Source organism: Giraffa tippelskirchi, chromosome 2, assembly GCF_054371585.1.
Source record: "Giraffa tippelskirchi isolate mGirTip1 chromosome 2, T2T-mGirTip1v1.2.pri, whole genome shotgun sequence".
Taxonomy (NCBI): domain Eukaryota; kingdom Metazoa; phylum Chordata; class Mammalia; order Artiodactyla; family Giraffidae; genus Giraffa; species Giraffa tippelskirchi.
In genome coordinates, this window is record NC_137276.1 from 62,912,107 (window position 1) to 62,938,860 (window position 26,754).

Consider the following 26,754-nt stretch of genomic DNA (forward strand, 5'->3'; position numbering starts at 1 on the left):
TACTTCAATAAAAAGAAACCCTCACTTTGAACTGCTCCATTTTCCTAAGCTCAAGAGTAAGTACCTTTATGGCACAGTGGTAAAGAATCCACCTGCCAAGGCAGGAGACGCAAGAGATAAGGGGTCAATCCCTGGGTCAGGAAGATCCCCTGGAGTACGAAATGGCAACCCACTCGAGTATTCTTGCCTGGAAAATTCCATGGACAGAGGACTGATGGGCTACCATCCACAGGGTCACAAAGAGTCAGACACGACTGAACGTGTACAAACCTACTCTAAACTTGCCTTCCAAAATTAGGAAGGGAAGTGTCTCTCAGTCAGGGGGCAGTCCTTGGTGTAATTTTCAGATCCTTCAAAAGATCAGCAGAATGACAGAGGGTTCACCTAGTGGGGCCCCTCTGGTGATTATCAGGAAATCCATTTCCTGTGTAATCCCCCATTCCCTGTGCTGTGGGGGACTGAGTGCTGGAGCTGCCCGGGGGACCAACTGCAATGGAACATCACAACTCTTGGACCTCATGAGGTTGCTGTAGGTACTGTTGCAGAGGGAGCTGGCAAACTTGTTATTATTTATATGTATCTTCCCTCTAATTGCCATGGGGTGGCTGGAAGTTGTGTGGGTGCTACAGCAATGGGGATCAAGGAAGGTGTGTGCCAGGGTGTGCTTGTGTGTGCGCATGAAGGCATTTGTAGTCTCCAAATCGCCTCTGAGGCCATGTCAGAGAGGCTGTTGAGAGCAGTGAGGGAGGGAGGGAGAAGTGAAGTAGTAGATCCCTCACCCTCTGTGAGAACAGGTCAGGTTCGTAATCCTGTTTTTCTGTTTTCCCCTGGGATGCCCTAGGGGCCTCCTTAGAAGCCCAGATCTGTGCTTGCTCTGTGAGAAGTGAGAAGATGTCCCTCCATCTTTCACTCTGCCTTACAGTAATGAATGAAAGTTTCAGCATCTGGAGGTCAGGGACCAAGTTGCCCTGAGGGCTCAGGAAGGACACATTGATGATTAACCACTATGCAGGCCTTGTTACTGGAGTGCAGGCTAGCCTGTACTTCTGCCTTTAAGGTGGATGATTTACTGTCATCCCTGTGTGTACAATCTCACTGCCCTGCCCCACACTGGCACTTGGAACCAGGCTCTTACCCCTGTGCTTCAAGATAGGAAGTGGCCTTACTCCCCAGTGCCTTACTTCCTGTTGCCCCAGGGAGGGGTGGGGCATGATATTCAGTCACCTCAATCTTTTCCTCTCCTGTTCCCTTAATCACCCCTACTGGGCAGTCTGGCTCTCAAACCAGCTCCAAGTGCTTTGAGTAAGGAAAGGAGAGGAACCCTCCTGGAGAGCTTTGCTCCACCCACCCCCTGGGGGAGGAGGCCTGGGAGGCTGGGACACCTCTCAGCCTTTCAGCTGCCTTCTCCAGGCAGGCGAGTTAGCCTGCTGACAATGGAAGCCAGACTCCCCGTGGGCATCCTGCTGTAATTAAGACTGAACAGTAGCAGTTGGCTGAGCTCTGCCCTGCCCCGTGGGGGCTGGCCTCTAGACCTGGGAGGTACAGCTGCCCAGGCAGGTCAGGAACCTGCCCAGCCTGTTTCTTTTCCTCCGAGACAGTTGTGTGTCTTGTTCCTACCATTCTCTGACAGTGGAGACAGAGAAAGAGATGGTAACTCCCTCTGCCAGTATCCCAAGGAGTCCCTTCATTCCACAAATACTTACTAAGGGTCTGAGGCTGAGTAGAGAGGTGAACAAAGGCAGCCCTGCCCTATTACAATTTACTGGGAAGGCAAATATTAAATAGGGAACACAGTTCTACTTAGGTACTAGGTACTATTCTGAATGCTCTATGTGCTTTAGTCCATTAATACTCAAAACTCTGTGAGGTAGTTAGTTACTATTATTCTTCCCTGTTTTCAGATAAGGTAACTGAAGCACAGATAGACTAATTGACTTGCCCAGTGTCACAGAGCTGGTCAGTGAGTCGTCCAGAAACCCAAGTCAAGCAGTCTAACCCGAGTTCACACTTAAGACAGTCATGCTCTTGTCTGCTGCCTCTCAAACCAGTAAACACATCATTATACAATGTGATGAGCCATAAATAAAAACAAAGGGTGCCTGAAGGAAAATGGGGTTATTTTCTTCTTGCTTCCACTTGCTCTTCTAGCCCACACTGCACTAAGCCTTTTCTAAGTGGCTCCCACTTCATCCCTTTCTTTGCTGGCCAGAGAGAGAACGTTCTCTCATCTCTAAGGCTGGAGTGCGGGAAGGCAGAGTTCTACCTGCATCCTTCGCCCTGGCCTGGTCTCCCTGAACAAACCGTGCCTGAAGGATTTTATCTAATAATGGCCCTGACGCTTACACAAGTCTAGACTGTCAGCTTCCCGAGGGAAGGCTGCTTGAGAGCTGGCTCTGCACAGACTGGGGGCGTCTCCCAAGTGTTCAGTGTGACACGCGCGTTTTTGACCTTGGCCCTCTCTCGCCGTGTGAGCCGGACTGGGGGCTTAGGACACGAGTGTGGAGCTCCGCCAGAGAACTCGGTGGTCCAGACCCCTACACGTTCCCAACACATGCATACTTGCACTCAGATCCTGAGCACTTGTAGGGTCTGCTCTGGGACAAGCTCACAGGTCAGGAACCTTCTAGCCCCCTCCGGGTGGCCGGGGTCTGAGACCCCCCCCCACCCCCGCTTTCGCTCCCGGGCGTCCCCGCCCAGCCCCAGCGGCTCCCCGGGCGGGGCGGGGCCGGTGGCGGGAGGCCCCTCCCCGGGGGCGGTCCGGGGGCCGGGCGGGGGGGGCCGGCGGGGCTGGGGGCGGGGCGGGCGGGCGGCGCGGGGGTGTCCCTCCCTCCCTCGCTCTCCCCGGTAAAGTCTCGCGGTGCTGCCGGGCTCAGCCCCGTCTCCTCCTCTTGCTCCCTCGGCCGGGCGGCGGTGACTGTGCACCGACGTCGGCGCGGGCTCCACCGCCGCGTCCGCCCGCCCGCCAGCATGGCCACCACCGCCACCTGCACCCGCTTCACCGACGACTACCAGCTCTTCGAGGAGCTCGGCAAGTACGGCTCGTCCGCCGCCAGCCGGGGCCCCCCCACACCCTGTCCCCGCCGCCCGGGCGCTATGCGGCTCCTCGCCCCGCCCCCCCGGCCCTGCACCGGCCGCTGCAGCGCCCCCTCGGCCCGCCCCACCCCCAGCCTTTCCCGCCAGCCGCCTCCCGGGGCCCCCTCACCCCCAGCTCCCTGCCCCGCAGCCCCTTCCGCGCCCTGCAGCAGCTGCCCGGGCTGCTGCACCCCGCGCTGCCGCGGGGACTGCAGCCCCCGGAGCGCTCCTGGGCTCCCTCCAGCCCCGCCCCTTCCGCACCATTCAGACGCCCCCCCAGTCCCAACCCCGCCTGTTTGCTGCCCCCTCCCCACTCTGTTCAAGAGCTCACTCAGCACCCTGTCCCATGTCCCACGCGCCTGAGACTCAGGACCCTCCCCGGCCCTGCAGCTCCAACCCTGCTGCGGTGCCCGGGTGTGGGGGATGTTTGGTACCCGGCCCCGCCCCCGGCTAGTGCCGCTTCCAGGATCCCAGCCCCGCTGCTGGGCAGTACTGCAGCACCCCCGTCCCCTCTCCCCATCCCTGCAGTGGTCCCGGGAGCCGCGCGCCGCAGCCGCAGCATCCCCCTCCCCTCCGCACTGAGCTGGCCGCTGCACCAGCCCCGGCCCCCCACCCCCACCCGCGGCGCCGAGCCTGGCCACTGCAGCCCCCGCCCAGCCCGCCCCCCCTAGATGTTTCCAGAGCTGGAGAGTGCGAGCTCTCATTGAGGGGTGGGGGGCGTGTAGAGGGAAATACCATGGGGAAGGGGAGTTGTTGATGTCTGAGACCCACAACTGGATCCTCTCTTTCCCTGCTGTCAGTTGAGCTAGGATGCAGTGGGATGAAGCCAGGTGGGGGGATTTGAGTCTCACTTTCCTCCCCATGGTTGAGGGAGACATGTATTAGAAAGACATACCCTCTTTCTAGTCTCTCCTTCCCCTACCCCAACTATTCCTGCTGAGAAAAGGGCAGGGTCTCTTTCCTTCTCCAGCGTTCTTGGCTGGGACTGCAGGGCTGTCCGTGAGATGCAGCAGGTGTGTGTTTTAAGCATCTCCCACCAGCTCTTGACGCACAAGCTGAGGTTAGGGCTGTTGCTTTACCCAGAACTAGATGTGGGCGTGGGAGTAGGGTGGTCCTCCACCCACATCTGTTGAACGTCCTGCAGAGGCCACATCCTTCTGCCCCACGTTGGATGGTAATAGTCACTACACTGGTGTGTGTGTGTGTGTGTGATTTTGACTAAAGGTCTGGTGATGGGAGTATCGCTGTCCTCAGACCTGAAGTGTGTTTGTGTCACTCCGCTGTGCTCCGTGTCCCAGTTCTTTCCCCCTTCTCCCTCCAGGGGTGCTTTCTCTGTGGTCCGCAGGTGTGTGAAGAAAACCTCCACGCAAGAGTATGCAGCAAAAATCATCAATACCAAGAAGTTATCTGCTCGGGGTGAGTATTCCCCATCTCAGTCTCTCCCTGGGGTGCCTCCAAGGGCTATGGGTTCTTCTGAAGAAGAACCAGCAGTTGAGGGTTGTGGCTTTAGCTCTTGGAGAAGAGTTGGAATTTCAGGGTGGGTGACCTTTGAAGCTAGGCAGAGAATTATACAGGGAACAGATAGAAAAGAATGAAGATGTAAGAAATGTTGATTGCTGCTAGGAGTGGTCCCTGAAGGCTCAAGGGAGTTTGGTTTTTATGGAGGTGGGGGAGGATATCGGGAGTGGTGGGTGTCTAGCTCTTCGTTTGGGGCATTTGGAATCTCTGTGTTTGGGGCAATGGCACTAGTCCCTGTGCCCCAGTGGTGACTTAAGATGGAAATGCAGTAAGTGAACAGCTCTGACAAACCCAGCCTCCCCCTGCCCACCAGGCGGCAGAACAGACTCCCAAGGGAAGGGAATCTGTAAACATCAAGGGAGGCTGCTACTGGCGAGGGCTTCTTGGGAACAAATCCTGCCAGATGAACTTGATTGCTTTTTTGATCAAATTACAAAGTTGGTGGTGCAGCAGCAGATGCAGTCTGTCCTGGGTGGAGGGTGATGCCTCATGGTCTGGAAATCTCAATGGCCTGGTCTGAATATGAGCAGCTGGGCCTCAGGATCTGAAGATTGTGAAGGCCCAGGCCTGAGAGCCTAACTTGTGAGATGCTCCTAAGTGTCTGGGGCTGGGGAGGGTCAGGCCCTGTGCCTCACACCTTGAACCTTCTCTCCCTGCACCTTGTGCTGGGTGCTTGCCAAAGTCAACTCATCTAATAGGTATAGACCCAGCAATGTGTCCTTTTCACAGGTGTGGCGAGTAGGGATGTATGTGGATGGGTCAGGTCATCGAGAGCTGCAAGGTGTAGCCCTGGGACAAAGGTTATAAGACTCAGAAAAGAGCTAAGAATGGGCAATAGGATGTCTTGGAGAAGATATGGGCCATGACTAGTAATGACCTGGGCGTCTCTGGAGTAAGAGATGTAATACCTGTCTCTAAGCATTGGAGAGGAGAAGGCAATGGCACCTCACTCCAGTACTCTTGCCTGGAAAATCCCATGGACAGAGGAGCCTGGTAGGCTGCAGTCCATGGGGTCGCTAAGAGTCGGACACGACTGAGCGACTTCCCTTTCACTTTTCACTTTCATGCATTGGAGAAGGAAATGGCAACCCACTCCAGTGTTCTTGCCTGGAGAATCCCAGGGACGGGGGAGCCTGGTGGGCTGCCGTCTATGGGGTCGCACAGAGTTGGACACGACTGAAGCGACTTAGCAGCAGCAGCAGCAAGCATTGGAGAAGCTATAGACTGACAGTTATTCTGGGACTTGTTTAGCAGGGCTGTGTCTACCTCCTGGCTGGGAGGACCGCTCTCCATCCCTACAAGCAGGGGTTGACTTGCTGTCTTCCTCCCAGCCCCTGTCTCGTGCTGTTCCTCTACACTGGCTATTAAATTGACTTATTTGTTTGTTTTCTTTCTCTCTGGGTACCTTGAGTTGGAGGCGATGGTTGCCATAGAGATATGTGGGCAGTCAGATGCCCTCCTCCTTTGGGGAGGGGGAAAAGTGCAGTGGGTTGGGCTGTTTGGCAGACATCCTTTGGCCAAGGATGCAGGGTGCAGGCAGGGATGACGGTTTGAGAATGGATACCTCCCCGTGCCCACACAGCATAGCCCGTGTGCATCAGAAATGGGGCTGGTGTCTGGTGTCTCCAGTTAATGATGCAATGCTTTGCTTTCCCGGGCTCACCGCTGTCCTCTGACCCAGGGGTGAGGGCGGGAGAGACAGCTGCGAGCTGAACTCTAGGGTGAAGAGAGCTGGTGTGGTGACTTTGTGGAGTTGCCTGCCTTAGGCTATCTTTTTCTATCCCTTCCCTACCCACCTGAACTTCCCTAACCTGTGCAGTCACCTCCCTTTCCAGGCTTCACCTTCTTTCAACCTTGTCCCATCTTTCCCAGCTGATATCTTTTTTCCCTGCCCAAACTGGATGAGGTTTTCTTTCCCTTTGATTTTTTTTCTTCAAGAAGATTCTTGTGTAAGATCATATGCTTCAGGCAGCAACTCCCCCTCTCTAGATGGTTATGCCAAAACTGGGGCTCTGTTATGTGGCCTGTGTGCCAGGTTAACTTTGGGACAGAGGCCTGGTCCTGGCTGGTAGGTACAGATACCAACAAGAGAGGTCAGGGATATGTAAGTGCCAATACTGTTTGGAGATTGAGAGTGGGAGGCTGTTGTCTTGGAGATGGAGGGAGTCGTCCAGGGGTTGCACTGTAGGTGTGGGTGTAGGGGACTTGAGCTCCCCGGGGAGGGTTGGGCCAGGGTGCCCACTAGGCTAGTGCCCGTGGGGTTAGTAAGTGAAAGCCGTGGCTTCCCTACAGCCTCTCAGTTTACGCTGTATATTTTATAAAGGTGCAGCGGCTGGGGCTGGGTTTCACTCATCGCTGTCTGTCTGTCTAGGGCTCCACAGGTGTTGGATTTCTGTGTCTGGGAATGTGGTGGGCCCACCAGGGTCATCCATGAAGGTCTGAAGGGGGTTTGCTGAGTCTCTCTGCCTGTTCTTTTCTTGTTTGTGATTCCCTGTGCTGTAGAGTGAAAGAGAGAGTGTCAGGCTGCTTCTCCTTGCCGTCCGTGGTGAGGTGGCCCAGGAGGCATAGGGAGAGATCACCTGGTCTTCTGAGGGGTCAGCTCTGGATAAGAATCCTTTTGCTCTGTTGCTTCTTGTCATGGCGGCCTTGGGCCCATGATGGTGGCTATGCAACAATGTAGAGAGCTAAGGCGGCTGAGCGTTGAGCACTGTCTTCGTCTGCGGGTCTGTCTGTGTAAAGTCACTGAAAGTCACATAATGTCACTCCATTTGCTTTGAAACAGCAATAGGTGTGGAGTTGGGGCTCTTAAGGGAGCCCGTGATTCCAAGCTTAGCTCTCAGCTAGGCTGAAGGAGGCATTTAAAATAGGCTTGGATGCAGAGCTAGTGGGCCAGGTGATGGCAATGATAAGTCGTTATTTTAAGATTTAAGAGCACCCCCTCCCCCAGGAGCCTGAGCCCTTATGTCTTCTTTTATTTTTAAATCTTCAGATTCCCTTCTTATCTTTATTCATATGCATATAGATTTTCACCTCGTGGAACATAACATTTCATATCCCACTCTCTTGCTTATATCCAAACCATTTCCCATATTGCTACAGTTGAAGGGCAAATGGTCCTTTCTTTTTTCTATGTAGTTTAGGATTTATCCTTGGAGCAGTTTACATCATAAGAAATTTCTCTATTTGGACCATTTATCTGAATTACAGTTGCTTTCACTGGGAAGGGATGCTTAGCCTTACTAAGAGGTGCTATGGGAAGCAATATTATGAAATCTGTTAACAGCACTTGCCTTGTTTGTTTATTTATTTAATCTGTATACCCCATGTGAAGAATTTCTTTTGAAGTTAAATGTAAGCAAAAGACTTCCCCTTCCCCAGGACCTGGGAGGTAAGGATAGGAATCATATCTGTTTCTTTACATATATGATTGATACATATTGATACAGGGGCCTGATACATAATAATAGAGCAAAGAGCCTGATACATACTGTGCCTCCTACACAGGTTGAATGAATGGTCTGTGTAACCAGCCAGGTTGCCTTTGGGCTTTGGCTCTCAGGAAACTCCTAGCCAAGTTGCTGGAACCCTTGTATCCTGGTACTGGCTTGGGTTCTCTCTTTCTGATCCGTGGACCAGGCTGTAGTCCTGACACAACTGTAGGAGAGAACAGATGAAGTTAAAGACCTGTGCTTGGGGAATAAGACAGGTGGGAGATATAGGAAGATATTGCAGCTTATCATCTTCCTTCCCTGTCATAAACGGCCTTTTAGGGCAATGTCAGGACTTCCTCCAAGCAGCAGTTTTCAATTTTAGTGTGCAAGAGGATCACCTTGAAGACTGGTTAAGAATGCAGATTCCTGGGCTCTATCCAGAGATTCTACTTTGGGAGGTCTAGGGTGGAGCCTCAGAATCTACACTTTTAACAAGCGCCTTAGTGAATTTCATGCAGGTGGGCCCTGAGCCGTCTAAAAAGCGACAGCCGTGACAGTTGCTCTTGGCTATGCTCTTTGATATTTACCACACACACCTTGGCCCAGCCTTCTCCAGGTGGTGTCTCTGCCGCTCTGTGACCATCTGTGCACATGGGCTGTTCTGTGATTAGGGGCCTCTTCTGAGCCCCCAGATTGGGGTGTCAGTTTGTGTCCAAGGCTGTGGCAAGCTGAGTGGCTGTAATTGTGGCTTGTTGGCCACCAGAAGGGCAAAGGCTGTGCCTTTCTTGGTCCAGCTGGCTCTGGGGACTGAAATAGGATCCCCCTGGGTGGTGCCAGCTGGAAGTCTCCACCCCTTAGTGTTGGCCTGAGTAGCCCCCATGACATTTGTGTCCCCTGGGGTATCTCCAAGTGAGACTTTCCTGTTAAGGATGAAGAGGGGAGGGTGATGCAGCAGTGAGGGAGGGGCAGGAGGAAGAGAGATCTATACAGCATTGGAACACTGGGACTCTGGGACTTGAAGCATTTAAGGAGGTTAGATCCAAAACGGTGCTTTCCTCCTGAGGATAAAACAGACCAGTTTCTGTTGACAGAGAAGTGAGCATCCTGTATAGAGGTGCTCCTCTGACTCTCCCCACTGGATGAGGAAACAGCCTGGAGGCCCCTTCTTTGTGCTGAGGGTCAGTTTCATCATCCAGCCATGCTGTGAGCTGTGTGATTTAGCTCCTACAACACTGGCCTGCTGTCCTGCCCACCTGCCCCTTCCCAGAGTGATTTTGGGTGCTAGCATCATAGGGTGGTGATGCAGGTTAGAAGGGGCCCCATCCTGTAGGAGAAGCCCCTGCTTGCTTCCTGCTGCTTGCTCTGGGCCCTTGTCAGGAGGTGTGCTCCAAGCTTTGAGGCTGTGCTGAAACCCTAGAGGTGAGTGGCTGACCCCATTCTCTGCCGAGGCTGGAGGCAGAGAAGGGGTGGCGTGGGTGTGACCAGCTCCTGCCCCATCTCTGAGCATGCTGCTCTCTGGACAGCCTTGGCAGGCTGACAAGGGCCTGATCCCATGGGTGCCAAAAGGGTGGTGACAGGAAGAGATGGGCACTTTGCACCTTTTGAGTGCCTCTCGGCAGAAGCTCTTTGTCTTCTGTTCATGGGCCAGACAGATCTCCCTTACAGCCAGTGGGGAAACCAGGACGCAGAAGACTGGTTTGTTCGTTTTGAGCTGTAGGCATGCCAGTGATATTGCCAGTGCTCAGATCCCAGCATCTTTAAGCAGTGTGGTCATCATTTACCCTTTGGCTCTTCCCTTTAAAATACAGATTCTGGATATTTTGTTTCTGTGCTAAATCCTGATAGGTCATCTCCACGCCTCTCCATCTAGACCCAGAGCTCTGAGCCCAGTGGAGCAGATCCCTCCCTTCCGACTGACTAGGTCTCGCTCTCATCTGAACATACCTCTGTGGGTAGAGACCGCTCTATGGTAGGGATGTTTCCAGCCACTTCCCCCCCAAACACCACCTCTACTTCCTGGGCCCTATCAGCAGCAGCAGCTTCCCATCTGCTCCCCTGTTCTCTCCTCCTTCTCTTTCCCCTCCCCCAGCTTGCTGCTGCCCTGGGAGGAGCTATTTTTAGGGGCTGCTTCCTGGGATGTTTTACTTGGGGCTGGTTACCATGAAGGAAATGTCACCAAAACAGTGGGCAAAGGCTGCAGGCACCCAGAGCCCTGCTGGGGGCATGGAGAGCTCAGTGGCTGACCCTGTTCTGGCCTTGAGAGTGTCCAGAGGCAGAGCCTTGCCTTCTTGGGGCTTGCTAGTGACCCCATGGGGATTTTCTCTGTCCAAGCTGGTTTGGGAAGACTTTCACTATGGGCCTCTTCTTGGAGCCTCTCTCCTTGTCCTCCTTAGTTAAAGCTTCTCTTGTCTTAAGATCCAAAGACCAGAGTAAGGCTCAGGTCTTCGTGTCACCCAGTTAAAACTGCTTGCGTTAGGGCTGAAGAAAAGGAAAGGACACCAGTTCAAAGGACAGAGCCTTGGGGGTTCACATGGGGACTTTTCAGGCCCCATTGTGCTGTATTCACAGCCCTCAGCTAGTTCCCACGTGTATGGATATGAAGGAATTAGACACTGTGGCCCCTGCTCTTACATGACACACAGACTTTTGCTCTTAATTGGGGCCTTTGCACTTTTAGAGTGAGATTCAAAGAGGAAGGGCTGTGGCATCACAATGTCAGGGTGAGGTCAATGGGATTGTAGCTTGCCATTCCCAAGGCCAGGGGCTGTTTATAAGCAGCTGAGGAATGTGGATTATGACACCAAATCCCTGTGCTGCCCTTGTTTCTACTCCTCCCAGTGATGCATCAGAGGGCCAGGAGGGAAACAGCAAGAGGAGATGCCCACACAGAGCATCTGAACTGGGTGGGCTATGGGAAGCTTTTCCGGATCCATGTTGGGACCACAGGCACAGACCTTAGAAATAACTCCGAAAAGTCAAGGATGTCATTGAGATCGGAACTTGGGGAGGGTCCCCGTAGCCAGAGCAGGGCTCTGTGTCTTTTCCCACTTACAGTGGGCTGTTATGTTTAGATGTCAACAGGATCTTAGTTGAAGTCCGTGCTGGCATTCGTGGTTTTAGAGACGTCACTAAATCAGCCGCTGTGTCTCTGCAGGGCTGTGGAGAACCTGGCTGGCTCTCCCTGTGCTCCATCCTGCTAGGGCAGGAAAGTGAGTTTGGAGTAGGCATCATCCCTCAGGGTGCTAGGGGAGAGGTGTTTTGAGGTCTCCTCACTGTCTGCTTCCTCTCCTCTGCATCTGGTCACTCCTTCGCTGCCCTTCTCGTCAAGGGTATTCAGCCTTTGTGGTACCCTGACCCAAGTCTTAACCTCTTGTGCAGAAGGCAGGGGAGGCAAGGGATCCTTGCGTCCAGGATCCTTGTGTCCAGGGCCTGGCCCTGCCCTGAAGGTGCTATCAGGAAGGCCTGAAGTGGGATCTTGATAACGGCCGCTTCTGCTTTCTGCTCCTGTTACCACCTCTGCTCTTGAGGGGGAAATCCTTGCAGAGGGCTGTGGTTGGAGCTGGGCTGAAGGCCGGCAGGGGTGGGTCTCTCCATGGCAGTAGCACACAGGCAGGCAGGAAGTGGCCCTGTGCAAAAGCGGGAAGTGGCTGTTGTCAAACAGGAAGGGGGGGGCTGGGCCGTGTGAGGGGGTGGGGACGAGCCCGGTCGAAAGGTGGGTGGGAAAAGGGTCAGCCTTGAAGAAGGTCTGGGCTGTTCTCTAGGAACAGAGCTCAGCGGTCACTGGAAGGAGGGGTGTCTCAAGGGAGAAGGCTGCCTTCGTGACGGGAGCACTGGCTGATGTGTTAGCACCTTGGGATGTCAAGCCAGGGCCTGGACCTACCACTGTGGACCAGGCCAGGTCAGTGGCCTTAGCTTCTTCGGGACTTGGGGATGCTGAGTTTCGGACTTCCCTGGTAGCTCAGTTGATAAAGAATCCGCCTACAATGCGGGAGACCTGGGTTTGATCCCTGCGTTGGGAAGATCCCCTGGAGGAGGACATGGCAACCCATTCCAGTATTCTTGCCTGGAGAATCCCCGTGGACAGAGGAGCCTGGTGGGCAGCAGTCCATGGGGTCAAAAAGAGTCAGACACGACTGAGCGACTAAGCACAGAACAGCACTGCATGCTGAGTTTATAGGACAAACCCTGCAGCTGGAAAAGATGCTCTGAAAACCTGACTTGTTCCGGAAACATTGCTGCTGCTTATGCGGAGCCCTGTGCTTCTTCCCAGACGACACGCAGCGGACAACAGGACAGGAAGTGAGGGGGAAAGGGACAGGAGACAGCAGCTGCAGAGGTTGGGGTGCTGGCTGGCTGAGCGAGGATCCTCGTGAGGAGGCAGGGAGAGCGTAGTAGGCAGAAATCACCACGGCTCATTGAGCAGAGTTTCAGGATGGCAGGGCGCCACAGCCTGTAAGGCTGGGGCCGAGGATGACCAGGGCTCCCACAGACAGTGGCTTTTCCTGGGCTGTCCTCTCTCAGAGGTCACCCTGCTGGTAACCTTCCCCTGCAGGCTGCTGACACCAATGGGCCCCACCCAAATGGGAGGCTGTGATGGAACCAGGTCGAGGGCTTGGTTAGTATTCCAAGACCCTGTGACTGCCCAGGCTGATGGAGAGTGGGTACAACTCTCTTGTGTCTCTGGTGATGGCCGTGGGCACAAGCCCAGCCTGGGAGACCTCGTCTGTCTTACTGCTGGACCCTTGGAAAGAAGGCTCTCCCTGAGTGCCAGGCACTGTGTGGAGGGTTTACCCAAATACATCGTTTAAGCCACAGATATCCCTGCCTTCATTTTAGAAGTGAGGAAACTTTTTCCCAAGCTATGAACCTGGTTCACTCTGTCACCTCTGTCTAATCACATGTCACCTCCATGCCGAGGCTGTCCTTGACCATGCAGTTTAAATGTGCACTCTCCCACTCCCCTGCTTTATTTTTCTTTATTGCACTTGCCATGACATCTAACATGCCATCCAATTCTTATGGTCAGTCCCCTGACCAAGCTCCACTAGGATATCAGCTTGCTGAGGGTGGGGACTGTTGTCTATTCTGTTCACTGCTGCATCCCCAGCACCTGTCGCATAGTAGGCCTCGGTAAGTATTTTCTGAATGAATAAATGAGACTCAGATGGGTTTGGGACTCGCAGCTCTAGGACTCCATCTGGGGCTGTCTAACTCAAAACCAATGGGTTAATGGCCAGACTCCATGACTGAGGGTCAGAGCAAGGACCACGGCACAGCCTGGGGTTCAGAGAAGACTTGTGCAGGATGTGGTACTCAGCTCTGTGGAGTTAAGGTCAAACTGTGTGACTGTCTAGGACCCTCTGGACCCTGGGCAGCTTCTTCGAGGAGCTGGGAGTGTGACTGTGTCTCTTCTCTTCCCACTCTGAGTCACTGATAAAGCCAGAGCTCCCTTATTTTTAGTGCCGTTGCTGTTGTGGAACTGTAACCATTAGCCAGTAAGAGACTTAAGGGAGGAGATAAACATTAATCTTCTGGGCCTTCCCCTCAGCTGCCACCTCTGCATCGCAAGACACTGCTCTCCTGCACCTGCCCGGGCAGCCGAGCCCGAGAGTTGTGGGTTGGAGGGTGTGAGGTGAGTGGTGAGAGAGAGGGCTGGGGGGTCTTCAGCTTTAGTGTGCCTTGCTTGGTACCACCATCCCACGACCAGGGGTGGGGAGGAAGGTGGGGTCGCCCTGACATCCCCTAGTCAGGTCTGGAAGAAGCAAGCCCCCTGTCACCAGGCAAGGCTAGTGCTGCTTCCTCAATTGCACTGCCTTCTGGAGGGCCTGGCCCGGAGGGGTTGCAGGCAGAGTGGGATTACCTGGGGCTTTTCTGGCTGCATCCTGGTTAGTCATCACACTGAACTGAAGGATCGGATGGAAGGCCTGACCCAGATCTATGGGCAGCTGGGATAGATTAGCTGGGCAGCAGGAACTAATCTCTGCTTGTCCCTACCTCCTTCTTCCACAGAGCAGAGCCATCCCTAGAGGGAACATTTAGGACAGAGCTGAGGGTGCTTGGTGAGACAGTAAATATGAGTTCCTTCTAGTCTGTAATCCGTACATTATCTCAGGCAGGCCTGGGTTTGAATTCGCATTTCTCTCCCATTCCTGCTGTAGGACCTTGGGTGAATTATTTAACTTCTCTGGGCCTGTTTTATCATCTGTGAAATGCGGACAGTCAGTGCACCTGCCTGGTAGGATGGTTGTGAGGGTCATGGGAGGCTTTACAGAGGCTCTTTGCTGTTTAGGTAGAAGTGGGGTGGGCACAAGCCCCTACCAAGGGACGCAGGAATCGCTTGGCAGGTATGGAAGGGACAGTACCTGCCTGGACCTGTAGGGGTGTGCCCCTAAAGCCTGGAGTCTTGACTTGATGCTCTCACTTTTTTGATCCTGTCATCATAGCATAGCGATGGAGAAAGAGGGCTTTAGGCTCAGACCACCTGTATCTGGTGCCTGTTTGTGTGACCTTGGGCAGGTTACTTGAAACTTTTAAGCCTCAGTTTCCTCTTTTGCAACATAACTGAGCTAATCAGATCTTCCGTTTCCCTGGGTTTCAGTGAGGATGAAATAAGGTTGTCTGTGCCTCTGCCCAGCATATAGTAAATATTTAATAAAGAATAGTTTGTACCAGTACTATCAATGTTATTGATAAACCATTATTAAGCCTCTGATATGGAAGGAACTCAAGGAAGCATCACACAGAGAGGTGCCACTCTGAAGAGCTTGTGACTGAAAGATAAGTGATTTAAATGTGTGATGTGAGAATTGTAAGAGGTGCTGTGGGAGACAGGGCTGGGTAATGAGGAGAGAAGTCACAGTCTACTGGGAGGAACAGGGAAGACTTTGTGAAGGAGGTGGCTTTGGTGGAGTTCAGCAAGTAGAGATAGGGGTAGAGTGGCTGGGGCTTCTAGGCTACCTTGTTTTAAGCAGTAGCAGCCTCTCCTGCTGCTGCCTGGAGCTCTGCCTTCCTCTGGAAGAAATCAGCTACCACATCTTGCTTAGATTTGTGGGCTCTTGGATTCTGGTCATTTCACCAAAGCAGAGTAACCCCGGAATCTGTGTGGCAATAGGTCAGAGCTCCCAGCAGTGGGCAGCCAAGTGGGTCCTGGGGAGAAGCAGGATTTCTGCAAAATGGGCACCGTAATACTACCAACCTCCAAGAGTTGTTATGAGACTAAATTAAAAGATGTATTTACGTGGCGCAGAAGTAAGCACTCAATAAACATTAGCTATTTTTTTTTTCAAATCATCATCAGTCTCCATTGTCAGCATGGTTATATTTCAGTATTGCCATGAAGACTGCATTAGAGAATACATGCAAAACTCCTAGCACAATATATGTTCATGTAGTAGGTGTTCAATAAAACTTAGCCATTATTATTAGTATTTTCAACAAGGAAGAGATTCTGGACACCCTGGCCCAGTGAAATCCCTGCTGTGGTGGAAAGAGCACCAGAGTTTTAGTGTAAGACTTGGATTCAAATCCTGGCTCTGCCGCTCACTAGCTTGAGAAGCTTTCCTAAGACACTGCTTCATGGGAAAAGGTTGTCATTAATACCTATCTCCAGAATTGCTGTGACCTGCAATGTTAATTCAGCAAATTGTTTAAAAAGGGGGGGGCATAGTAGGTGCCTAAGAATTGAAGGCATATGAATAGCCAAGTGGCCACAAATAGAATGGATGTCTGATAGCTTTTGTTTTCTTTCTTCCGCTTTTAGATCACCAGAAACTAGAACGTGAGGCCCGGATATGCCGACTTTTGAAACATCCAAACATTGGTAAGTGCCCTTATATAGAGCATGTCTTGGGCATTTTGTGGAAGGTGGAGAGAACAGAGATCCACTGTTTTTGTGTGGGGAACCACTTCTGTCCCTGGGCGTCTGCCTGGTGTCTTTTTTTACCCAGGCAGGATTGCAGCTCAGAATTCTGGGGTGTTCTAGTTTAGAGACCTGAATGTCTCCCTTCCTGTGGTGCCATCTCAGGAGCTGGGAGTGAAGTATCAGAATATGTTTCAGGCTCCCTTTCTTCCCCTCTCCTTCCGTCTTTGGGCTGAGGTCCAGGTCTTCCATGTATGAGGCTCGGGGCTAGTAGCCTGCCAGCATCCCTCACCAGGGCCCTTCCACGGCCATCATAAAAGGGTCCGCACTTTGTTTCTGGACTTGAAAGAGTTTTGTTCCTTGTTGTGGTATCGTTCGCACTCTGGGGGTTTCCATGGCGCTCCTGTTCGTATTCCCCGGAGCCAGGAAAGCAAGCTGCCCACCCGCCTGGTTTCCCTGAAGAAGGGATGGCAGGAGCCACTTGGCTGGAGAAGGAGAAAAAATTAAGAGGATTTCTCCCTGCTCCCACCCTGACTCGCGGGACAAGAGCACATTGTTGGTTGTTCTAAAGCCTGAGGAGGTTTGCCTGCCACAACCCACTCTGGCTCAATTTTACATTGTTCAGCTGAAGTAGTCTTTGCCAAAAGCTTTGGCCCTGATTTGGTGCTTCTCTCAGAGGGGACAGAAACTGGGCTGGCTTCAGCGTCTGAGCAGAAACCCCAGTCTTGACTTGAGGTAGAAAAGCAGGGAACATCTCCTAGGTTTTCCCTGAAAGCTCCAATTATCACAAAGGACAGTGAGTTTCTGTGTTCCTCAGGCATGGCCCAAATATTAGGGGTGCTCCAGATGCTGCCCACTCTGCTGGGTTGGTGGCCGGTACGGTGAGGTGACTTGCTGAAGTTCAGTGCTCCCTCCCGAGCTACTCAGCCTCCAGCTTCACAGACCTAGGACTGGGATTTTCCCCGTGAGCTCTGACATGGGAGAGTGGGGTCGTACTCCAGCCCGAGGGGAAGGGAGCTTTGAGGTAACCAGAACTGAGGCCATGCACAGCTTTATAGATGGCAATCAGCAGCTTGGCTTACACGTGACACAGATTGGCGTAGCTGGTGCTCAGTTCTGCCTGGTGCAGTCTTCCACGAAGCCAGCATCTCTCAGCCCACGAGTCCTGGGCTTGAAACCCCTGAGCTCTCTGAAGTTCAACCCTCACCTGAAAACAGCATAGTGGGGACCAAATTATCGCCTTGGGTAGGAGAGAAACGACGAGAGGAACAGCTAAAACAGCAGTCACCAACTCAGGCATGTTTTGTTTGGCTGGCTTAGTGGTTTAAAAATATTTTTATTATTTGCCAGTATTTTAAAATGGGATTTCACATTCTGAAAAAAAAATTCTATTTCCCAATCTTTCAAATCAGATTTGGCTCTGCCGAGCCCATACCCATGCATGGCCGGAATCAGCTGGACCTGGGCAGTGACTGCCCCCTTAGCCTTCTGGCCACTGTCTATGCTGTTAACTTAACTTTCTACTGCTTACCTGGTCCCTCTAGGCTTTACGAGCTTGTCACTCTGAGCTAGCAGTGCCAGAACAGAGGAAAAAAGCGGGTGGGTGACTAAAGCCATCCACGAGCTTGGAAGCATTCTGGTGTTCCAGTCCTAGGTCTCAGGTTCTGAGGACAACAACTTCCTTTCCTTATGCCCCAAGGGACCAACTCATAGAGCAATGATGAATTGCTCCCCCTGGAGGGAGGGGAGAACAAAGGGTGGGGTTGATGGTGCAGGAGGTTGAACCATGTCCTTGTTACCTGCAACATGGGCATGATAGACCACAGAAGGGTCAGGGTAGGACGAAGACAATTGAGAATCAACCAGGAAGTACAGAACTGGAATTCTAGCTGGAAAATACCCTAGCCTTCTTTTTCTGTGCTTTCAAAAATTAGATATATACTTTTGAACCTTTTAGACTTGACTTGGTTTGGTAGCCCTTTTTTCTTTAACCACAAGTCCCCAATGCAGAATCAAGGCAGATGGAGGGACTGTCTCCCCCAGCCATCTGCTCTGTTAGGGAGACAGCAGGACCCAGGGAAGGCCAGGCAAGGCTCTCTCCCTTTGTCAGCATCTTATTGCCTGGAACTGTGCTTCCATTTCATGACTGCTCCCAGACCCTGGGGGCATTGGTCTGAGGCCCTATTTTGGGGTCAAGGGAAGGGAGAGGGAAGGGTGAGTAGTCAGGACCATGTCCTGGGAGAACGATCTGGCCAGGCTGTCCATCCTCTGGTGGGAACCAGGACTCCTGGAGATGAGAGGGAGCTGTGGGTGCAGGAGATGGGGGTTGCAATGGATCTTGACCTGGCTTGCGGCAGAAGAGGAGCCCGTTTTGTCCCCTTAATTAGCTATTCCTCTTCTCTCTCCACTGCTCCATCCTTCAGAGCAGTGGCCCTTTTGGCTTTAGCTTCTAATTCCATCCCACAGGGATACCAGTGGACCAGCCCAAGAGTGATGCAGAGGTGAGGAAGCAGAGAGCACGTGGTCCACCCCTGATCATTGTCAGACTCATCGGCACTTGCATTCAGAAGGGTATTTGGTACAAGGAGCCAGGCACCCCCAGTTTTTTCCCTTAATAGATATTCTACCCTAGGAGTTGAAAGCCTGTTGGAAGAGTGACCCCTTATGTAAACCATGGTCTCTGGGTGATAATGCTGTCTCAGTGTAGGTTCATCAGTTGTAATGAGCTTGCTTCTTTTGTGGAGATGTTGATAGTGGGAGAGGCTGTGCGTGTGTGGGGACAGCGGGTAGGTGGGAGCTCTCTGTGCTTTCCTCTCAGTTTTGCTATGAACCCAAAATTGCTTTAAAAGATAGTCTTTGTTTTTTTAAGCCTGTTGGTTTTGAGGCATATTGCAGAACCTAAAACAGCCCTGGGAGAGTGGCCAGAGGTGCAGAGTTGAGAGGAAGAAACGGCAGTAGTGCTGATCGTCTAGAGTCTGAATGAAATGTCTTCTACCTGTGATCTGCTTGCTCCCTGCTCTGAATTCCTCTAATGAATAGACTCTGTCTTCCTTCGTGCTGAGCTGCCCCAGCAGTTTCGATCACAGCCTAGCATTGTGGTTTAGAGCAGTACTTCTCAAACTTTCATGTGCTTGTGAATCACCTAGGGATCGTGTTAAAATTCAGATTCTGATTCAGTAGGTCTGGGGGGGACCTGAGCTTCCCCATATCTCCAGGTGAAGCTCATGCTGCTGGTTCAGCACGTGGAGAAGCAAAGGTCTGTGGCCTTGGTGTCCAGTCCAGGTCTGAATCTGGGATTTGCTGGGCAGCTGTGACCTCTGGCACATGACTTTACTTACCCGTGCCTCTGTTTTGTCATCTGTGCCTCTTAATGGAGTTGTTCTGAGAAGGTTGAGCAAGTGAATGAGGCCTAGGAAATAAATGGAGGTGATGAAACTGGAGATTCCAGCTCCCAGAAGTAGTCCCTCCAGCCCCAACTCAGTTGACATATGTTATTCAAGCCTGGCTGCCTTTTACATTGGGCCCAGGCCACACACAGCTAATAAATAGTAAGCGTAGCAATAACAGTTGCAAAGAAAGAGATGGAAACATTGGAGCATAAGTGAGCAGCTCCGAGATCCATGCCCACCTGCTCCTTCCTGGAGGGCAGCCTCCATTCCCTCACCAGGCCCCTGGGATGACAGGACCTCCTCCCCCACCCTGTTATTTCCATGGACATGAACAGTGATACTTTGTCAGTGCTTTTTTGACCAAAGTTTGTTAGTTAAAATGTGGCATACTGTCGGGTGGTTTTTAAAGAATTGGAAATAGCCACAAGATTTGGGTTGTTGCTTTGTCAGTACTTGAAGGTATGAGGCACTGAGTGTGTTTTTTTGGGCCTGTTCTTCCTTCCATAGTTTGTAAAGAACAATACCTGGGTTTATGACTGTAATGCAGCAAATGCTTCATGCTTCTTTTCCCAGATCTTCCTGTCTAAAGTTGGTCTGGTTCTCCTTGGCCTCCATACCCTCTCATGACTATGGAATGGCCTGGGTATTGGATTTTTTTCCCCACACATACTTTACTTCTCCCCGACAGCCCCTAATTCTTGGTTATGTATTTGTATAAGTGCTTCTTTAAAGCCCATCCCCCCAGAGGCTGCTGGGTTTCTCTTGTTCACAGCTGTGTCCATGGCATGTCCAGCCATGCCTGCTTCGGGGAGGATGCCACATGGACATCGTTGAGCAAGTCAGAATGGCCAGGGCTAATAGGGACAGGTTAGAGCTCCTTTGCCCAAGAGGATGGAGAAAGTGACTCCCTCCGGGCAGTTCTACAAAATCAGGGATCTTGATATTGGCCTGCTTTGGCCTCAAGTCTCAGCTCTGCCACTCAGTGTAACTTTGGGTAAGTTTCTTTTGGTGCCTCTGTTTCCTGTCCTGTTACGCAGACGTTAATAGAAGTACCTACCCCACAGAGCTAATGCAAGGGTTCAATCAAATAACATGTGTAAAGCACTTGGCATAATGCCTGGCACATTGAAACAGCTCAACTAAGTGTTAGGTATTATAATTTGGATCTTTATTATTGAGAATCTGCTAGGTCGGAGAAGGCAATGGCACCCCACTCCAGTACTCTTGCCTGGAAAATCCCATGGACGGAGGAGCCTGGTAGGCTGTAGTCCATGGGGTCGCTAAGAGTCAGACATGACTGAGCGACTTCACTTTCACTTTTCCCTTTCATGCACTGGAGAAGGAAATGGCAACCCACTCCAGTATTCTTGCCTGGAGAATCCCAGGGATGGCGGAGCCTGGTGGGCTGCCGTCTATGGGCTCGCACAGAGTCAGACACGACTGCAGTGACTTAGCAGCAGCAGCAGCTAGGTCGGCACTTAGAATGGTGCAGTCAAGTTTCTCCTCTTGTTCTCAGTCCCCTGTTCATTTTCTTTACAAATGGAAAAAGAAAGATAGCAGTCTTGCTCAGTGATGGAGCCTTCCACCCCTGTCCCTCCTTGTCTTGGCAGTGCCTGGCCCTAAGACACACATCAAAGTGGAGCTCTGGGCTGGGGGGCCTGGGAGGACTAGTCTTCCCTCGCAGCTCTGCTCATCTGATTCCCCTCCCAGTTTCCTCACACCTGGACTCTGTGTGTGGTCTTCCTGGTGAAGGGCAAGTGCCAGTGACTCCCTGTCTGGGCAGAGGCATGGGTGCCTGCCCTTTTTACCCTGCTGGACTCAGGGAGGGGGGGTGTGGGTCTGGGATCAGGGGTCCTGGGGAGGATAGCCAGGTGCCAGGACTCCTCTGGGAGTCGCTGTTAGCATCATACCTGCTGCCCTGTTAGCACCTCCTCCTGCTGCTGTTAGTCACCTCCCTAATGAAGCTGGTCTTTAGCTTCTGGGACAGCTGATTTCCAGGGGATTATTTGTATTACACACTTTAATGCTTTTTAATAGCAAATTTTTAATTAAATGGAAAATCCTTTTGGAAGCGAGGGAGCAGCAGCTGCAGCAGGGCTCAGCGTGAGACACCCACTCCGGCCAGAGAAACACAAGTCAGGAACGAGGGTGGCAGGGCTTTAGGGGAGCTCGCCTGAGCGTGCCTGGGTTAGTGGTGGAGGGGGAGGCAGGGATCTGGCTGTAGCTTCTTCATTCTGTCACCCACAGGCCTAGGGAAGTATGAGCTTGTTCGTCCAAGTACAGGAGAGAATCATTTAAGGAGGAGGGATTTTAGGAGTACCACCCGTCTTTGATCCCATCGGTAAATTGCAGAAGTACTGAGTTCTGGTGGAATTTTGAGGTTGAGTAACCAGATCAGATCTAATAAGGTCGGCAGTATGAAACATAAACAATTGCTGGGCCCTGGTTCTCGCCCTGGCAGGCCCGAGTCCTCATTTGTCAAGTGAGGAAAAGCACAGGGCTCCAGAGATGGCTGAGGGCCTGGATTTTACATTCAGCTCATCTTGCTTTGGGGAAAAGGGGAGGTAGGGAAGTGCCTCAGTCCTGAGGAGACGCCCTCACACTGGAAATGGAAGCTGTCATTCGAGCTGTTGGGGGCCTGACACAGAAGAGATGTCTTTTTATCTAAGAACTTCACTGGTTGGTTTGGTGTCAGGCCATTCCTGAAGTGCTCTGTGAGGAGCTCCTGGAACCGTGTGAAGGTCAAACAGAGGGAGCCCTTTGGGACACAGGCTCTCCATCAGGCGAGTGCAGGTGAGGGAAGGGACTGGAGCAGGAGAGTTGTCAAAGCAGAGGTGCGTTTGCATGAGAATGATGGTGAGGGGGGGCGGTTGGCATTTAACCCCCTGAGGTGGCTTTGTGGGAAGAAGCTTGAAGAGGAGACCTCAGCAGCATCAGGTTGGGCTCTTGCCCAAGAGCTCTGGAAGTTGTGAGTGGGAAGAGATTCTGCTCACCAGCCTTTCCTTTCGCCTTTACTGCAGCTCCATGCAGTAGCCTCCCGTACCCATCTTGTGGGCACATTCGTGAGCGGTTTCTCTCCAGGCTTCACTGCTTTGTTGCCTGGTTGTGTGGGCTCCTCCACATTTCTTGTAGGAAACAGTGGTATAAACCAGTCTTTGGAGTCAGAAAGAGCTGGGTTCGCATCTGGACCCACCAGATCTTTGGCCTTTGGCAAGAAACTCTATGCCTTTGAGCCTCCATTGTCCTCATCTGTGGAATGGGAGTAATACTTATCTCGGAGTGGTCATCAGGAATAATAAACTCCTTAAAGTAGACACGATGTCCTTCCTAAATCCTACCATCTACCACACATAGTCAGCACTCATGATACATACTTGTAGCTTAAGTAATGTACGCAAAGAGCCTAACTCAAGGCCTGGCATGTAGTCAGCACTTAATAAATGGTTGTTGTCGTTGCCTGAATCTGTGTGTTGCCTGCTGGGCTCTGCCTTTCCCACTTCTTCCCCTCCCCCTAGTTCTTCTGCTCCCATTTACTCCAGGGTCTCCCATCTTGTCATTCTCTGTCCCTCTGCGGTCTGCATCCCTAGGTGCTTCTCGCTCTGCGCTGCACCCTCACACGTCACCTTCACACGTCACATCCCAGAACCACCTTCGCTGGGACCAGCCCCTCTTGGAAGAAGGTTCCTGCTTTTCTCCATCTTGCCTTACTTCTTAGCCACAAAGCTTCTGTCTCTCGCCTACATCTGAGGCAGTCTGAGATGGTGACCCAAGCCCTGGATCTGGGATCTGGTCATCTCTGCTCTGTGGCCTCATCTTGGACCCAGGGATGCTGGGCGTCTGCCCCTTCTTGGGAGAGAGCCTGTGGGGCTGATAGGATGGGGCAGGGCTGGGGTGGCCAAGGAGGAGAAGAGGAGGCTTTCCGGGTTTTCTCCCTGTTAATCTCTGTCCCCTTCTCCTCTCTTGCAGTGCGCCTCCATGTTAATCTCTGTCCCCTTCTCCTCTCTTGCAGTGCGCCTCCATGACAGTATTTCTGAAGAAGGGTTTCACTACCTCGTGTTTGACCTGTAAGTGCCATTTTCTGAGGGTGTGGGGGCCTTTCCCTCCAGCTGGCTCAAGAGGAAGGCTTGGAAAAAAAGCCCTAACCTGGGTCTTCAGCCTCTGCCAAGGGTCCCTCTCCTTTGCCTGTGGAGAGGGGTTTGGTTTTGAACATCCTCTGGTAACGAGCAGATTGCCGAGGGTCTCCTTGCTCACTCAGTGTTTCTCCAGGGCTCTGACCCTGGGGTGGCATTGCTCTTGCATTTTCTGTTCAGCAGCACACCTTGTGCAAATGCTTTTTTTTCTTGTTTCTCGGTGTGTTGTCCTTAGTGGAGATATACAGCATAGCTCTTTGCATGACCTTAAGAATTCTGGGAAATTGAAGACACCTTTTATTAGTTGTAAACTGGGCTCCCACTGGTCTCTCCTCCACTCTTGTTGTGGTTTAATGTCTTTAAAGTGGTTCTTCACCTAATGGAAATGCCTCTTTGGTATTTTCAGGGTTGGGTCTCGGTGTCCTTGGTCTCATTGTTCTTCAACTTCAGTAGTAGGTCAGTCCTTCTTGGGCAGCTGGATCTTAGAATTCATATTGGTCTCAAATAAAGCTAAGACTGTTTGAATAAGACAGTTATTTTCTCTTCACTACCTGTACATTCATCTTTACCAGAGTATTAGGTAATCTACAAATTATAGAAACAGAAATGTGCAGGAGGAGGGGAGGGCTCACATTGTCCCAAGAAGAAGCTCTGTTTCATTGAAGGATTGGTGTGTTCTGAGCTTGCAGACGAAGCATATGTAGAGTTGACACATCTCTAAAACCCGTTGTACTGTGCGGCTGTTGGTTACCTGTTGGATGCTGCCTCCTCTGACCCTCTTTGTTGGTTGCAGTGTTACCGGCGGAGAGCTGTTTGAAGACATTGTGGCCAGAGAATACTACAGTGAAGCCGATGCCAGGTGAGACAAGGGCCCTGTGGTGTAAGTATGCCTCTTAACCATCTTAGGGGGCAGGGCATTGTGCCTGTTTGAACTGTCTTTGGGAGCGATCAGAAGAGCTCTCACCTGGACAAAGATTTTGTAGAGTTGGACCCTGGCTGCATTCCATGGGCATGCTTAGAAGTTAATAATTCAGCACTCCCAGGTCAGTTTTCTGCAAAGCTCTTACAAATCTCTTTAACCCTGTCACACCAGAAATACCTTTCCTTTGCACCACTGTATACTCACAAGGGCCCAAGGGCCCTCCCTATTGCCACTTTCCTCTTCTGACAAATTCTACTGCATACAAGGCATCCTGGGAATGATCCAGAGATGGGGAAAACATGGTTTGTGTCCCAAAGGAGTGTAAACGTCTGGGTTAATAATCCAACCAGGGAACTTCCTGGGAGATTTCAGCCACCATCATCTTGTGTCTTGACCACAAGGACCAGCTTTTCAGGTTGGAGGACCGTTCCTCGGCCACACCCCTCAGCCCCCAGCCCTCTAAGAAACCCTGGCAGCTTCTTCACATGACGCAGCAGAATTCCTCCCACACCACAGCTCTTGGGCACTTGTTTGGCCTGCCTTTCCTGCCCCAGCTCCTCCCCTACTCCAGATCTTTTCTGAGGGTGATGTCCTGACAACCTGATTTTGAGTGTCCTGCCTGCAGCCTTCTCAGGCATATGTGGCAGCTCTGGCTGCCTCTGGGGGATTGGAGAGGGAAACACAGCCTCCTCATAGATTTCTCAACCCTTAGAGGCTAACGTTTGCTGATCAGCTTCAGATGCTTCAGCCTCAGGAAAAATTCTCAAGTGGGAGATGAATTCCAGTGCCAGCAGGGGAGGACCAGGCTCTGGGGTGGGAGGAGGAGGCGGTGATAGCTCAGGGAGCCTGGCGGGGAGGAGGGGGAGCTGGGGCGGGTGACTGTACCAGTGGGCTTGGCCTGGCTCTGCTGGGACACTTCGCACTTTTGCCATTTTTGGCCAGAAGGCTCTCCCTGCTAGCTTGGCTCTGTTCTAATTATATATTTCTGTGGAGACTCGCCTCTTCAGCTCAGTCTCAAAGTCTCTTCAGCCTACTCTTGGACCATGTCCTTATGGGGAGGCCTCAGCCTCAGCCTCCAGGAACCCAGTGAGACACTTTGGCTCTTGTGGAAGCCCCAGCCTCAGATTTCAGAGGAAGGAATACTGTCAGTCCAGGTTACTGACGTTCAGGCCAGATCAGTTTTGGTTGTGAGGGCCCCACTTGTGCATTGTAGGTTTAGAAGCATCCCTGGCCTCTACCTGCTAGATGCCAATAGCACCCTCCCTCTCAGTGGTGACAGCCAGCGGTGTCTCCAGGCGTTGCCAGATGTCCCCTGGGGGGCCAAAATCATCCTCTGGTTTTCACCAGTGCTCTGGACTGCTGGTGCACTCCACCGGGAGTTGACCACAGGCGTGGAGGATGGTTTGGAAGATAGATGGCCTTCGAGAATTTGAGAATCAGCAGCCAAATGTGCAAAAGCATCTGTGCGAAAGCATGATGAGAAATGCCCCTTGTGGTGCCTCTTTGAAACTCTCTTAAGTGTCTTGTTCTCAGTGATGTCTGTGTACTCACTTTCTCTCCCCTACCAGATGATAAACTTCAGAGCAGGCACTGGGTCCCCTATACAGCTGGTGTGATACCCAGTCCAATGCTTATAGGTGCTTGATAACTGTTTATCTACCCCCAAAACAACTTAGGCTTGGTTGGACTATCCTTCCTGAGTTGCCACCACAAGCCTCTTCTCCAAGAACACAGTTACTATAGGGGGAAAGAGAAAGGAGGAAGGGGTTGGATGGTGTCTCTCAGGAGTCTGAGGTATTCTTTCTTGGAAACAAATTGGATATGTTGAGCCTTCACAATCTAAGGAGGCTTGGTGAACCCTGTTCTAGTCTGTCCTCTGCTATTATCTAGTGGGAGACCCTGGACAAACCACTTAGTCTGCTTGGGCCTCAGTTTCCTCTTTTGTAAAGTAGGTTGAACAGATGGTGTCCAAAGTCCAAGGTTTTAGCTCTTCATTCAGTGATTCTGTGTGAATCCGTGACCCAGAGTTAAGTGCTTTAGTCTACAGCATGTGGTTGTGGATGGTTTAACCCTACACTGACCTTTCTTTTCGTGCTTTTGCAGCCACTGTATACATCAGATTCTGGAGAGTGTTAACCACATCCACCAGCACGACATCGTCCATCGAGACCTGAAGGTACTTACTGCCTGGGCCCCCTTTGCCTCTTGTTTGTGAAGCACTGGCGCCACCTGGTGCCATGTGATAGTACTGCATGGTCCCAAGCTAAGCTCCCTCTGGGCTGCGGGATTGGTGCCTCACGAGGTTCTCTGTCTTCCTTATACAGCCTGAGAACCTGCTACTGGCGAGTAAATGCAAGGGTGCTGCGGTCAAGCTGGCTGATTTTGGGCTAGCCATCGAAGTACAGGGAGAGCAACAGGCTTGGTTTGGTAAGAG

At 52.0% G+C, this 26,754-nt stretch overlaps 1 protein-coding gene across 50 annotated transcripts in view; it reads left to right on the top strand.

Moving 5' to 3' along the window:
* Positions 1–2,898: 2,898 nt before the first annotated feature.
* CAMK2G (calcium/calmodulin dependent protein kinase II gamma) overlaps positions 2,899–26,754 on the top strand; it is a 55,163-nt gene continuing 31,307 nt past the window's right edge. For 36 of the 50 annotated variants that reach the window (XR_014075503.1, XR_014075500.1, XR_014075498.1 and 33 more), the window contains exons 1-7: positions 2,899–3,032; positions 4,394–4,488; positions 15,781–15,840; positions 23,278–23,332; positions 24,192–24,257; positions 26,424–26,496; positions 26,645–26,747. Coding sequence is in view for 45 of the 50 variants with exons in the window: in XM_081563995.1 (XP_081420121.1) it covers positions 2,968–3,032; positions 4,394–4,488; positions 15,781–15,840; positions 23,278–23,332; positions 24,192–24,257; positions 26,424–26,496; positions 26,645–26,747 (517 nt within the window). In the remaining 5 variants the exon portion in view is untranslated. Of the gene's footprint in view, positions 3,033–4,393; positions 4,489–15,780; positions 15,841–23,277; positions 23,333–24,191; positions 24,258–26,423; positions 26,497–26,644; positions 26,748–26,754 lie in introns of those variants that run through there. The other 14 variants (XM_081564019.1, XM_081564001.1, XM_081564061.1 and 11 more) reach the window with 4 other exon arrangements.